This window comes from Strix aluco, chromosome 1 (genome assembly GCF_031877795.1).
Source record: "Strix aluco isolate bStrAlu1 chromosome 1, bStrAlu1.hap1, whole genome shotgun sequence".
In the NCBI taxonomy this organism is placed as follows: Eukaryota; Metazoa; Chordata; class Aves; order Strigiformes; family Strigidae; genus Strix; species Strix aluco.
Genome location: NC_133931.1, coordinates 153,055,375 through 153,069,722, shown reverse-complemented (window position 1 = coordinate 153,069,722; position 14,348 = coordinate 153,055,375). Strand labels below are relative to the sequence as shown.

The 14,348-nt window shown below is 35.2% G+C and overlaps 1 protein-coding gene across 5 annotated transcripts in view; it reads left to right on the top strand.

Annotated features, from left to right (window-relative positions):
* Positions 1–14,348, top strand: part of ULK4 (unc-51 like kinase 4) — a 252,397-nt gene that overhangs the window by 55,361 nt on the left and 182,688 nt on the right. For all 5 annotated transcript variants that reach the window (XM_074840823.1, XM_074840813.1, XM_074840835.1 and 2 more), the window contains exons 21-22: positions 4,078–4,239; positions 10,019–10,201. In XM_074840823.1, the coding sequence (XP_074696924.1) occupies positions 4,078–4,239; positions 10,019–10,201 (345 nt within the window). The remainder of the gene's footprint in view (positions 1–4,077; positions 4,240–10,018; positions 10,202–14,348) is intronic.

Sequence of the window (14,348 nt, the reverse complement as noted above, 5' to 3'; positions counted from 1 at the left end):
CATCTTCCTTTATGAGAAAGCAAGATATAAGTCTGAGGGTTTTGGCTCTGAACTGATGAGGAATTTTAATAATAAAAGATAACTTTAAAAAATAATTGTGAATATATAATATAAGGCAGTATGTTTTATAATGTGTATTCTTAACTGGAGCAGTTCCTTAACAGTGAATTTGAAAGGAGAATTTGGAGGGGAGGAGAATAAAATCATAACTATTTTCTCAGAAAGTATAGGACAGCCTATATTATAAAAGTGATAGTCTGAATCGTATATATTCTCACTTTTATTTCTTCTTTAGGTATTGCTTTTCTAGCTTACTGACAGAATTGCCTATAGTATAAAAGTAATAGTCTGAATCATACACATTGCCACTTCAATTTCTTCTTTAGACATCAGTTTTTTAGTTTACTGGCAGAATTGCCTGTAGTATAAAAGTGATGGTCTGAATCATATACGTTATCACTTTAATTTCTTCTTTAGATATTGATTCTCTAGTTTACTGACAATTTTAAAATTTTTTTCCATAAAAGTTATTTAAAATTTTTATTTCTATGTGTTCCTTCTTCTCTGTGAAGGGTTTCTATTGCAAATTGTTGCCAAATTAAGATTCAGTTCTTATGAATGCTTGGGATGATACAGCTTTACTTCATTAAGTTATGTTTGCAGTTTCTTTTTATTCTGTCTTTTTAGATTAAAGGAAGAAGTGTGTGGAAGTTGATTTAGAATAATGATGGAATGCAGTGTTACTTCCTGAATCTTTCAGCTTTTCCAATGTTTCTATATCAGTATCATGCATAATATAAAAAGATCATAGAATATTTTATCTTAACCTTTAAATGAAATTATGCTCTTTTTAGGTGGTATGTTTGTTAGCGTAGTGACTGTATCTTCAGTGCCTCCAAAACTTCTAGTGCACTGTTAATTTTTTAACAATCAATAAAAATACCTGGTAGATTTAGTTATTTCAAATAGTGAAAGTAGATTCTTTGATGACTTTGATTTGCATTATGTTTTTTTTCACAATTGGAGTACAAAGATGTGATTAAAAGAAGTTTCTCTTTTAGCAGTGTACATTTATTTATCCTTTTGATATTTGCTTTCTCACTCAGGGCTCATTTTCACTAAGCATCCATAACTTCAACTGGAAACAGATACATCTGCAAGTGTTCAACATGACTGAAAATTAGGAGCTTTATCTTTAAGTGCATTTTATAAAACTAGTTGAAATCTAAACCCAGTTGAAGTAGAGTACGTGCTTCTTTTTGATACAGTTTATTCATATATTTAGATTTGATGCAGTTCATGACATGGACAGAGCTTAACTGTTATAGAATCATAAAATGGTTTGGGTTGGAAGGGACATTAAAGATCATCTAGTTCCAACCCCCCCTGCCATGGGCAGGAACACCTTCCACTAGACCAGGTTGCTCAAAGCCCCGTCCAACCTGGCCTTGAACACTGCCAGGGAGGGGGCAGCCACAGCTGCCCTGGGCAACCTGTGCCGGTGTCTCACCACCCTCATGGTAAAGAATTTCCTCCTTATGTCTAATCTAAATCTACCTCTTTCAGTTTAAAACTGTTACCCCTCGTCCTGTCACTACACTCCCTGATAAAGAGTCCCTCCCTATGAAATTGCTTTGCTTGTATCTTGAAGATCCATCTCTGTTCTCTAACATAGCTTATGTCCTGGTAACATGACAAGATGACTCCTTTAGATAAGAGGCCAAATACTGGTTTAGGTCAGATCTTCGCTTCCAAAGAGCTAATTAAGCAGAAAATGGTACAAGTTTTCTTGCTTAGACAGTGCTCAGGAATAGATCCCAGAGGAGCTGAGATGGAGAATCTTAGGTGGCAGCAAATAGAATTACTCTGACAGCCTCACTGAGTTTTTGGAGTGCTATGACAATACATGAACCTTTTTGTAACCAAAGTAACAGGACTATCTGGCACAGGGCATAACTCATCTGTGGCTGAAAGGAAATGAAGCTCATCTTGCAGGACCAAATTTTGTGAAGAGCTGTAATTGCATCTGGAAATTTGTTAACATTTTAATAACTATTATCCTCTGTATAATGATTTATTAATGGGATTGTAGTGCATTTATTAAGTGTTTCTGCCTGCTTAAAGTTGCAGTGGAGTCCCAGTTGGCATTCCTAGCAATCACTTTACATGTAAGAGAGATTTAACTTTACTATTAACTTTTCAATTATGGGTTTGATTTTAAATACATATAGTCAGTTTGATAAATCCATGTATTTTTACCTTAACTGTAGCAAAAAAAAAAAAGACTGACATTCAGAAGTATAATTCACAGAAAAAGATTAAAAATTAATATTATTTATTAAAAGTTTTGATAAACATGTATGCTTATTTGTGTATTTAGAACTTTAATAGATCAAAATGATACAGTATATTGCAGTAAAAAGTGTAAAAACAGAGGAGCCTAAATCTTCTTTGGTTTCATTGCTGTAAATCAGAAGGAAGACCACAGAGATCAGTAGAGTTTTATAAAAGAGTGTAACTGGTTTAGATAGGAATTGGCTTTGGTATTTCTGTCAAGTATTTTGAGTAGAGCTGCAGTTCTTTGGCAGAACAGGAAGGATTAGCATGAAAATGATGAATACAGCTTTTTTTTTTAAAATAGCATTATACTTGAGTTTCCGAATATTTCTACATCAGTGTCTATATTTTAGAATATCTAAGTCAGTAGAAGGAAGAGTGAATATTGAATATATTTTTAATGAAGTATAAGTTCTCCCCTTCTGGCAGGCTTTTGTACTGCTTTCTGAAAGGTTTCATTATCATTGCTCACAGTTGTTGGTGGTTCCGATTGTGAAGATAAATGTCAGAAATCCAAAGGTTAGTAGGATAATGTGGACATTAGTTTAAGTAAGAAATCAATTAGATATTATGATGAATTATTTGTGAAGCCAGGCTATGAGGTAGATGACAAATTAAATTGGTTGTCCTTCTTATATTAAAATTCACTCTTGCTGAACTCAAGAATGCCATTTAAGACATTGTTGAAAGACTTCACTTATTCATAGTTAAAGATTGAGATAAGGTAAGGCAATGCACAGCCAAAAAACCACCAGCAATGAATCGTCCATTTCTGTTAAGGCAGAGACTCTGCTTTTTAAGTGAAAGCAGAGTAAAAAAAAAAAAAGATACTAAAGAAAGGAGGTAAGGGGGGAGTAAAGAGAAAGTAGAGACTCTGCTTTTAAGTGATCTGTATTAAGTTAAGCTTCCATTGGAGTCAGTAACAGTTTTCTTGAGAAAGAATTGCTGCCATGTGAAGTTCGTGATGTGCTGATGGCTCATGATTATTCTGATGTGATGTTTTTTATTCCATGGAGACATTGTAGTATGAATAGTATTATGTAGATATTAAAGCTACATGTACAGTGGCTTTCCACAAATGATTTTGCATATAAAACTATTTGATTAAGAATATGAAGGATTCAAAATCATTTACGGAAATTTAGGAGTTGATGTAGTAAATGGGACCCAATGGTTTATCTTAAACATTGGTCAGGATTGTCTGTTTCAGAAGAGGAAGAGAAGGAAGTTATGGAATAACTTGACTTGCAAGAAGGCTTTTTCTTTATCCCAGGGCTCTTCTGGATAAAGAGGGTTTAATGTAAATAATTTTATTTTTCCTAATGTTAACTGTGTGTCATAATCTTGCTATTCGGAGCCTGTTGTAGTGATGAGTGTTGATACACAGACAAAGCACTGATCATGGAACACCTCTAATATAACAAAACCTTTTCATTTTTTAGTGACTACATTTAATTTAAAGTGGTCATTTGGAGCTGAAATTTTTTGTATTAAATTATACTTGCATTAAGTTGTCTTTGCAGTAAAAGAGAAAGTGGGGGGAAGTGGATCTGTAAACATAATTTTGTCACAAGGTGAGGTTTCCTATGAAATTACTTTGGCGAGTATCAAATAAAATTAAGAAATCCCACTAGGATGATATACATGGAATAAAACATGGACATAGGAAGTAGTTTAAAAAGAAATCGGGAACATTAGAAACATTTGCAAATGAGTTTTCCTTTCCTGTCCTCCCTATAGGAAGACCGGGTGGTGAACCATTTGGCAGCAAAGATAATTGAAAATGTTTGCACTACTCGCTCTTGTCATGCACAAGGATTTATTACGGGAGAAATTGGACCAGTCTTGTGGTACCTTTTCACACATTCAACAGTAGATTCTTTGAAGATAACTGCTGTTTCGGTAAGGAATTTCCTTTTGTGATATAGAAATGTTTTGGGGTTTATTTTGAAAAACATTCTGAATTGAAACTGAAATGTTTTTGAGCATGTTTTCTGTATGTATGTATATTTCACATTACATTAAAATATATTTACAAATTTTCTGAAGTTGAAAAGTGTACATATTGCAGTCCAGTGCTTATGAAAAGTACTTGTGATTCATAATTTTTTGAAACATATATTTTCTTATGCTGGTGATCATGAGTTATGTTTGAAAAGTGTAATATTTTAAAGAATCAATTAAATTCTTGCAAAATTGAAATTTCTTTTTTGTGTGATATTTTAAATAAAAAATGTTTATTCTTTTTATCTCAGACTTTCTTAGAAGACATTTGCAATTGTCATGTTACTTTCTATAAAATTGTCAGGGATAGCCTTTGCCCTGAATTTGTAAGTTAATATAGGATGATAACAAGACAAACAGAGCTATGATATGCAAGCAATAGGTTTGGAACAAAAAGATTTATGAGGTAGAAAATACTTAGCAGGGCTGTGAGGTAACCATATCTCTTAACAAAACAAAAGCCTTACCAATTCAGGTAATATTTTATAACTGAACAATAAGTTGACTCATTTTAAATGAAGTGTGATAACTGGATGCTCATTTCCTGAGTACAGCTCAGGCTCACTAATGAGATTACTCTTGGCTTCCGAGATGGAAATGGTAATGTTGCTGTAGCAGCAGTATGCACTTAGACACATCTAGCATTGAGATAATAAAACAGAGAGAATTAAAAATATATCTAAGGTGTAGCTGAAGAGATAAATGGTAGAATAAATTTATAATTTTTAAACATATATGTATTTATTAAACATTTACCTTGGTGTATATTTGTGTCAGAGTCTTGCCTGGGAAATAAAATTCTCAAATACTGGAAAAATGTGTAGACCTTTTAGAACACTAAATTTATTTAGTAAAATACATGTTACAGAAGCTTTTGTTCCGTGGCTCCTGAAATTCTTTGTAAAAACTTAGTCTTAGAACTTTTATGGATAGAGGATTTCAGTCTCTAAAAATGTAAAATATATGTGTAACCTTTACACAGAGCATTTATAGCTGAAGCCTGCTCGTGAATCTGGCTGGTAGGCTACATTTTCAGAAAGGCTCTTTTTGAGACTTTACTCGTTTGCTCTATGAATTTTATGCTTACATCATGACTGTATATATGGTAAAAGACTGGAGATTAGAGTTACGATTTCCTTTACTTATTGAGTATTTCAATGGTCCTGCTCAATCCTGTCTCCTACCACTACTTTTGCCCTAAGGGATGTTTTGTGTCTTGTGCTTTAAGTTCTTGTCAGTTATTAGACTGCGCAGTTGTTACTTGCTTGCTTCTAGATCATAGCTGTCTTTCAACTTGTCCTGAAGTTTTCCTCCTGTTTCTCTGCTATTCATTTGAAGAATTTTGCTTTGGCATTTACCATTCCCTTGACTCCTACACCAGACTTCCAGAGCTGCTCTGTTTGTAGGGGCCATTTACATAGTTACACCTGTGTTGTGTGCCACAGTCAGCAGCATATCCCAGAGGAAGTCTGTCTGAACTACATTCAGACACTGGACAAAGAAAGATCACCGGAGGAAATGTCAGTGGGCTTTCTTTTAGCCCCTCTTGAAAAGTCAGGTTCTTCTTGGACGATATAGCATACTTGAGTTAGGCAAGAGCTTTTTTCCTCTGCTCAGTAAGATACAGAAGTTATGCTTCTGATTCTCAAGAATACAGTTGTCATCAGTGCAGACTCACTACAGCTTTTTGTAGCAGTGAGCTCAGAGGTTAGTATCATAAGTGGCATGTGGTTTTCACACTTTGCCCTTAGATGAGGTTTCCAGGGACTATGAGAAGAGAGGGTTGTTTGTCCCTGTCTGTTCTCAGCCTCTTTTGAGATCCCAGATCATTCGATCCTCCCAAAGCTGTAAGGTTGAGGTGAACCACTGAGAAATCTTTTATTTGTCATAATATTTATGCTATGAGTAGCTAGCCTCTCTTAAGCACTCCTAGAGTTTTCTTTTTTTCCATAACATCTGATGAGAAGAAAATCTTCATGCATCTTATCTAGAAGGTAGGAGACTGTTTAAGAGGAAGCTAAAACCTGAAGAGCTTATTGTAGCCTAGTTTACCCTTTTTTTTTTTTTTTTTTTTTCCTTGTTTTACTTACTAGTCAATGAGGCTTTCTTAATTGCTCAGTTCAGTTGAACAGTGCTGCATTTGTGTGGTCTCTTCCAAGTAAGGAGATTGAAAGTATCATAGATTTTGAGTTCCTCACATTCACTCTTCTACATCCTTTGTCCGACTGCTTTGTTTCTTGTTTTTCTGGTCTGGAAATTATTTGTGGAAATTATTGCTATCTGCGTAGCCAATTCCATCTCTTTCTTCCAGACAGATCATTTCACACAAGTGTGCTTGAGTCGGAATGTGTTTGTGGGTTTTCCCCTCCACTGTTTTCAGGATTGTGGCCTTTATCAAAAGTCTGATGTTTAATAATTTTATACTGCATATGAAGTGAGTTGGACAAGGAAGCTTTTAAAGTAGGATACACTGCTTTGTAGTGAAACACTGAAGTGACAAGAGGTGTCAGTGCCTGATATAAATCATGGATATGTATTAATACTGCCGGGGTATTTGGGTATATAATCTTAACTTCAGAAAAAAAATGGCCAATCAATTTTGAAATCTAGCACAGGCAGATCTTTTACCAACAGAAGTTTATAGAGATTTCAGTGACATACTAATTTTTAAAGTAAAATACTAATGGATTCTCCAGCTATATTGTACTGTACAATTTCTAGGTTAATGAAATTGTTGCTATAGATATGTAGGCATTTTTATTCTGCATGACCACATGAATTGAGATCATCAGTGTCCTATTGTATTTTATTATGCAGTCATTCCTGCCCTGTTTGAATGTATCCTGAAGAATTTATTCTTGACTGACACTTATATTCACATGTAAAAATACATTTCTGTTAAACACCTGTATCATATCTTTACCTAGAGCTAACAGGCTGCCTGCAAAGTGTATCAACAGTAAGGCACTATAGAATTTTACTTATGATTATTTCAATCAATAATAAAAATATATCAAGAAGACACTCTGTCTTCAGTCTCTGGAGTCAAGAAATGACACTTTACTTTGTCCTGCCTGTCAGAGGTGGCAAATGGGAACTGTGTCTCAGTATTTTTGCTCACTTTGGAGTCCAACATGCCTCATGTAAATATCACAGATTTTGCCTGTAGGAAGGCTATATCTTTTTATCATTTTGCTAGACTCGGAGAAGAAATAATTCTGTAAGATGTCAAAGTGACATTCTGACAAGCTCAGCAGCAGGAAGAATATTTTCTTTCCAGTATACTGAAAGTTTTAAAATTGTTTTAAGAAATAATTTTAAATATCATTTCTAAGATATAGCTTTTTCTGCTGGAGGAGGAGTGACAAAACAAACCACGTAAAACTAATTTGAGATAGCTCAACACAATCTTTTGGTGGTTTGGTTGGTTTGTTTGTTTTCCTTAAATAATTGATGCTGAATAGTTTTATTCAGAGGCTTGGGTATTGCAGATACATTAATGCATTCATTCTCAAACTTGAGAGAATTGTGGAGTACATCCTGAAAGGGTGAATGTTATCCAGCTATGATATGGTGTGTAAGACCAGAAGGCAATAGATAGGGCATAGATGATCATAGAATGTCTCAGGTTGGAAGGGACCAGTAAGGATCATGATGTTAGGGTTGGAGCTGCAGGGAGAAAAGGTTCTCGTTAAGGCTGTGCAGAGAGCAAGGACAAGCCAGTTCCGGGTGAGGCTCTGCCAATGTCTTACTCCCACTGTGTTCATCTCCTCTTCCAAGACCGCTGCTGAGAAATTATGGTGTGAGCTCTACTCTTGCTCTTCTCATCATTGGTTCCCAATTCCTGCTCCACCAGCTTTTGACCTATCTCCATCAGTTCTCTACAGATACTGGATCTACTGAAGTGATTTAGGATACTTTGTCTTCGGTCCCCCATTAAACTCTATCTTCTGCTTTTCTGCTGAAGTTTTGTTTTCACTCATTACAGCAGAGTGCTCTGAGACATACAAGCTGATGGGAGTTTAAAGCTTCTCCCCTTGGCTGTTGGTGGGCTGGAGCTTTCCTGCTGTCTCCAAAGCTGCAGTATGATCCTAGAAGACAGCTATGTCTTTCCTACTGGATTTGTCTGGAGATCATCTGATGTCCTGTGGCTATGGTCACCCTTGTTTGATGAGGTCAGTAGCAGAGAGCTAAGGCATTGGCAAGTCTTCATATACCACATTAGCACACCAAGTTAGCTCTGAGTTGCTTTGACACACTCTGTCCCTAGGTCCCAGCAGTTCATTGGTAATATGACCCTCGAGGATATGTTTAGTGAACGCACATATCTTCTGCTCACTTATTTTGAGAATTTAGACTAGAGGTGAAGGGCTGGATTGCATCCTTGGGGAAATAGAGTATGTACTAGGAAACTGAGATTGAGTGCCTGTGTTTTAAAAGAGGGAGGAAAAAAAAAAAGAAGAAAAATAGAAAGCTGCAATTGATATGGTTCCTGGACCAGAAAGGACAAGGAAGAACAGGAGCAGAGTAAATGAACAGTGTCAGTAAGATGCCTGTTTAAAAACTTCTTTTTTTTAGTGTGTTTTGAGTAATGTTTCAAAGGACACTGGTGAACTTGGCAGTTTCTGAAGTTCTTACATGGAAACCTTTTCTCTGATGATAGTATTCTGTGGGTGTAATTGACTATAGTTTCTCTTAAATGAGACCTCGCTGTTGAATGCACACCAAATAAACAGCAATTTCTAAATATAGCTTGTCTGAAGAGAGCAAAGAAGTGGTAATATTGCCTTATTTTCATAAAAGAAAGTCTCCTTCAAAGTTTTTCCTTAAAACCAGATTTTCACGTGAATCAAATAATCGACATCATCTGTTTTCCTATCTTAACACTACATTCAGGCCAAAGAAAATGAAATTTTAAATGTCTGAAGAGTCTTATTTTCTTTATCTGGAGAGAACAAAACTAGTTACAGTATCTTGAAGGTTGCATTTCCAGAGGTATCAGAAAGAAAAGCTGTGTTGACTTGGAGATGAATCCACCCTGGAGGTCATTTGGTAATGTTTGTTATGAAATAGCTAAGTTAGTATACACTGAACAGTTTTGTGATCACTTCACTAGAGCACAGTCACTATCTGCAAATCAAGCATTTGGAGAATAGTTTGCATGTTTACTATACTAAACACTGTTCCTTAACAAGTATCTAGATCTAAAGATAGATAGTGAATTACATATCAGATTATGGTCCATGAGCAGAGAAAGAGAAGAAAGATGCCCGCCTTTATGGGTGACCAGAATTTCTGTGGTGTGTATCATCTCTGTATTTTCTGCTGCCTGTGCTCCTTCCTAGTATGGTGTTATCTGATGCTACCTACGCTGATAAGACTCAAGCATGGACTGTGCCACTCCACCATTATTGTTCTCTAGAGGGAAAGAGTGATGTGACTGTTGGTGTACTAAATATTTCAGTTTCAGCTTTATGGAGGGTATAGCAATATATTTAGAAGAATTCCAGGTCTCTAAAAGGAAGTAGCCGTTTCCCATAATACTTGTCATATGAATGAAACTGTATGAATTCTCTATATTCCTAAATTATTGGAAAAGTCACCACCTGTTTTTATTCTCCATTATTTTTCTTGGGATAATAATCCCATTAAATAATATTTTTTTTCACTTCTGTAGGCTTTATGCAGAATTACTCGTTACGCACCTAATGCTTTCCAGAATGTCATTGAAAAAGTGGGATTAACAGCTGTACTAAATTCCTTAGCAAATGGAATATGCAAAATTCAGCAGTACATGCTCACCATGTTTTCAGCAATGTTGTCATGTGGGATCCATCTACAGAGGCTGATTCAAGAAAAGGTTTGATTTCAGATTAATATTGTTCACTGGCATGGAATTTCACTCATGGAAAGTTAAAGTTGTCTCTGGTAGTGTTTTTGTGTTTTCAAAATGCTTAAGTCAGTGACACATATCTGAATATCGGAAATGAGGAATGTGTTTATTTTGTATTTTTATTTGCTTAAAAACTAAATAATGAGGTGTATAGTTTTCCTTTCTCTCTCACAGATCTTCAAGAGATGGTACTAATGGGTATATAAATTGCTACTGCAGCTAGAATTCAATCAATTCAGAAAACTCTAGCCTGACCATAACTGATAGCAGCCCTAAGGAAAAACAATAAGGAATGCATGAGGACAGCTATTTGACATGGCTCTCTTAGACATTTAAAAGAGAAAATAATGAGTTTCCCGATTGAATCTAAAGCTGTACTTTACGCTCTCCTTAAAGGACCTTAGGCCAATTTGTAAGTGAAATGTCTTGCAGAAATTAGCATTTTAATAACTTAGGGTTTTCTTTTTAGTGTCACTGAATAAAACTACTGGTTCTGATTTATGTCTAATATAAGTTTTAGAAGCAATGATTAAAAGCTTTCTATTTTGATCACCAAATTATTCCATGTTTAGAGAAATAGTGTTTACTTTTTTGGCAGTAAGTCTGCACAATTCATAAACAAAAGCAATCCCCCTCTGCTTGGAAAGGATAAAAGTCACAAAGAAAATAGGAACTCTAGCTCGCATTTTCATCAGATACTCTGTTGTAATGTATGCTGTAACCTGACAGTCATCTTGACTATAACAATCTATTAGGCTTTAGTTGAAAGAGATTAATTTTGTTTCTCTATGCATGGTTTTAACAGCAGTGTTTAAATTAAAAAATAGTCTACTATTTTCCACCCATCTCTTCTCGCAGCCTGAAATCACTTGTTCTCTTCCTAAAAGTTATTTCTGTGCCTTGTCAGAATTGCCAGTGTGTTTTTAGAAATGCGTCTCAGCTGGCCTTAAGCTTTCCACAGATTCCACTACACCAACACTAACAGGTGGCAAATTGTCCCACGATGTCGCAGTTTCTGATTGTGCACATTACTGTGAGTTGGTGGTATAGTCAAAGTATGTTCAAAAAATATTCACCTCAACATTCAGTGAAAGAATGCAATGTGTGACAAGCATATGGCTACAGCATGATGTCTTCTGTGAAGAATTGCTTGTTTGTATAGCACTTACATTGCTAAAAGGACTCCCTTTCTAATATTGCAGTTCTTGTGAACTATTTTAATCAAATATTTGACATTATAAAAATAATCAAATCTGAAATTCTTCACCTAGTTATAGGAACGTAGTAAGTATTTTGTTGGCATGCAGTACAGTAATGGCTGGAACTTTGTGGTTTTGAAGTTGCTGCTTAATCATTAATGAACTGTCATAGGTGTTTTGTGAGCAAATGTTGCAATTTTTCAGATTAGAAAATTGAAATATAGACTAATATAGACATTCCTTTAACAATATATATCAAACTACTGATAGAAGTGGAAATAGTACCCAAAGCTGTCACTGAAAAAACATTGCACTTTAAAAATTGGTAAAGAGGGTCTAGTTCTACTGCATGTGCCTGCATTTGTTAACTGTATCTGCCTTATGGCTCAGATAAATCTGTATCTCATAGAATGTCTGTTTTGCTCAAATTAGATTGTAGGGTTTTGGAAGCAGAAACTAGATTTCTATTTCTCCTGAATAGGATCTAAAAATATAATCCTGCTCCTGAATTGAACTGCCAGGTACTCTCACATGACATGGAGCAGTAATATTTTATTGCTGAAAACTGAATTTAATAATCCATGTATTTTTCAATATTCTGTGAGCATGACACACAAGTCCACCTTATTGAGAGAAGCGAAAAGAAAAAAGTGGGTACTGTTGGTCTACAAAGTATTTTGCCTTCTGTAGAATTCTTGTATGCTATCGCTTAAGAGGCGGAAGGACCTCAGTGTTATACAGCAGGTAGTAACAAGGTTATGATTTAATACAGCTGCAAACCTTGCTATTAGAAGATGCTTAAAAGATCTAAATCCAAGATGGAGATCATTTAGCTTTGTATATCTTATCTGGAAACTCCCTTAGCTTACAAGACTTAAGGCTCCCCTTGTTTTCTACTCCCTTCAAGAACAGCGATAAAAAGAATTACAAAATAAAAGCCAGAAGACAAAGGAGAAATGCAGTTCTGTGGTCGTCTACGCTAGTATAAGTCTTCAGAGAACTACAATAGCTAAAAGGGACTGGGTTTTGTCCCCTTCTGATACAGAGCCTTTCTATTTTGGTTTTTTGTCTTGGAAACAAAAAAGCTGAAACGATGTTTTTAAAATAAAGTGTGGAAAAAGAACTCAAAATCAAAAATCTTTGACACACTGTAGCAGTAGATAAAAAAAACTCATTGCAAATTACTTTCATCTAGCTGTCTGTATTCACCTTTGAATGAGTGAAAACGAGTGACATAACATTTTGAATGCAGTTAGGTTCTTCCAGAGGTCTATGGGGTGGGCTGGTTTTTATTGTTTTTTTTTCTCAAGTACTAATAAGTAAAATTATTCAGATAGTTACAGCAATATGTTGTCACGACTGCATTATTTCTTTGTGTCCCTGCACCTTTGGCCATAGTCTCTTTTTATCTTGGTTGTATCCAATTATGGCACTGAAAAAAAGCATTATAAATGTGTTATAAATGTTGTCCTCATATTTCAGTTACTTTTTTCAGTTCCTTGTCTTTTACCAGAATGTGGATAAGTAGCTACTTCTGATGTTGATGGTTTTGTCAATATCAGTATGAATTAATAAAAAGATATAAATGCGTTTACAAAATTTTTGTAACTGTTGTAATATGGAGGCATTTGCAATGCGTAGAAAGGGAATTTGAAAATACACGATACAACAAAAGATTGCTATTGCAACTTCAGTTCTTGTATAGTGAAGGTGGTCTAACTGTTTTCCCCTTGTGTAGCCAATTCGAAAACATCATTGCTTTTTGTAATTTGTTTTAAACTTGCTTTGCAGTATTACTAAGAGTATCTGATATAAAATCACGATCTTGTTGCAGTTGACAGTGTGTTCACTTGCAATGAAAAGAGTGTCCTTACCCTGCAGAGTCTCCATGGGTACATCAAACAGTTGCAGGGAAGGACAGAACAATATAACAGTGAAACAATTAATAATTAATGTATTAGATGGTATTTCAGCAATTTTTGGCTTTTCTGATATAGTGAGTTCTGCAGGTCAGCAAAGATTGCTTCAGATTTTCTTTGGATAAACTGTTGCTGTTTTGCAGTCCTCAGACCAGCCAGAAAAGCAAATTCCAAAATGTCACATTTATTTCTTAAGCCAGATTATTAGACCGTTCCCAGATAAATCTGATGTAACTGATTTTAATTGGCAATGTTGTCTTAACCTGTGTCAACCCCCACATGTAGCATTGAAATATTCTTGCTCTCCAGAGCATGAGGACTAAAAATAGTCAGATGTACTTTGGCTTGTAGTTGCATGTGTCTTTCTCATGGTGTCCCTGTGCTTGGTCTGTCAAGTCCATTTATGTTAGCAGGCAGTGTTGCATTATATATACTCTTTCACTAAGTCTGAGGCTTTACAGGGTTTCTTAATGTAAAAACTTTTTTTGGTTGTTTGGAGTAATCTCATAAAAAAACAAACAACCGAAATACCACAAAATGCCACTTTATTAAAATTTCAACCTTTGCTTTTAGTAGATTGTAATTTAAGAACTTTACTGCTGCAGGTTCATACTGGAGGAGCTACAAGTCATGCTCCACGAGCTGTTGAACACAGTTTATGCTTATTAACCACAAGATTGAGGAACTCTTCTGTATATGAAGTAAATTACAGAAATACAACAAAACAGTTCTAGAATAATTAATAACGGTTTATTTTTCTGGGATTTCTATAGTTACTGTCTATGCTGACTGCTTTTGAAGACAGTGTTAAAACAGTATCAGAGTAAAATCTGATGGTTGTTGGTCCATTCTTACATTCCTTTTTCCAGTCTCTCTAAAGAGGTATACTTAATTGTTGCAAAGGCTGTCTCTAATAAATTACATTCAGGGTTGATTTTCAGGTTTATGGCAGTGAAGTTGCCTTTCATTTATTCTGTCAGTAAAAGAGGGAATTTG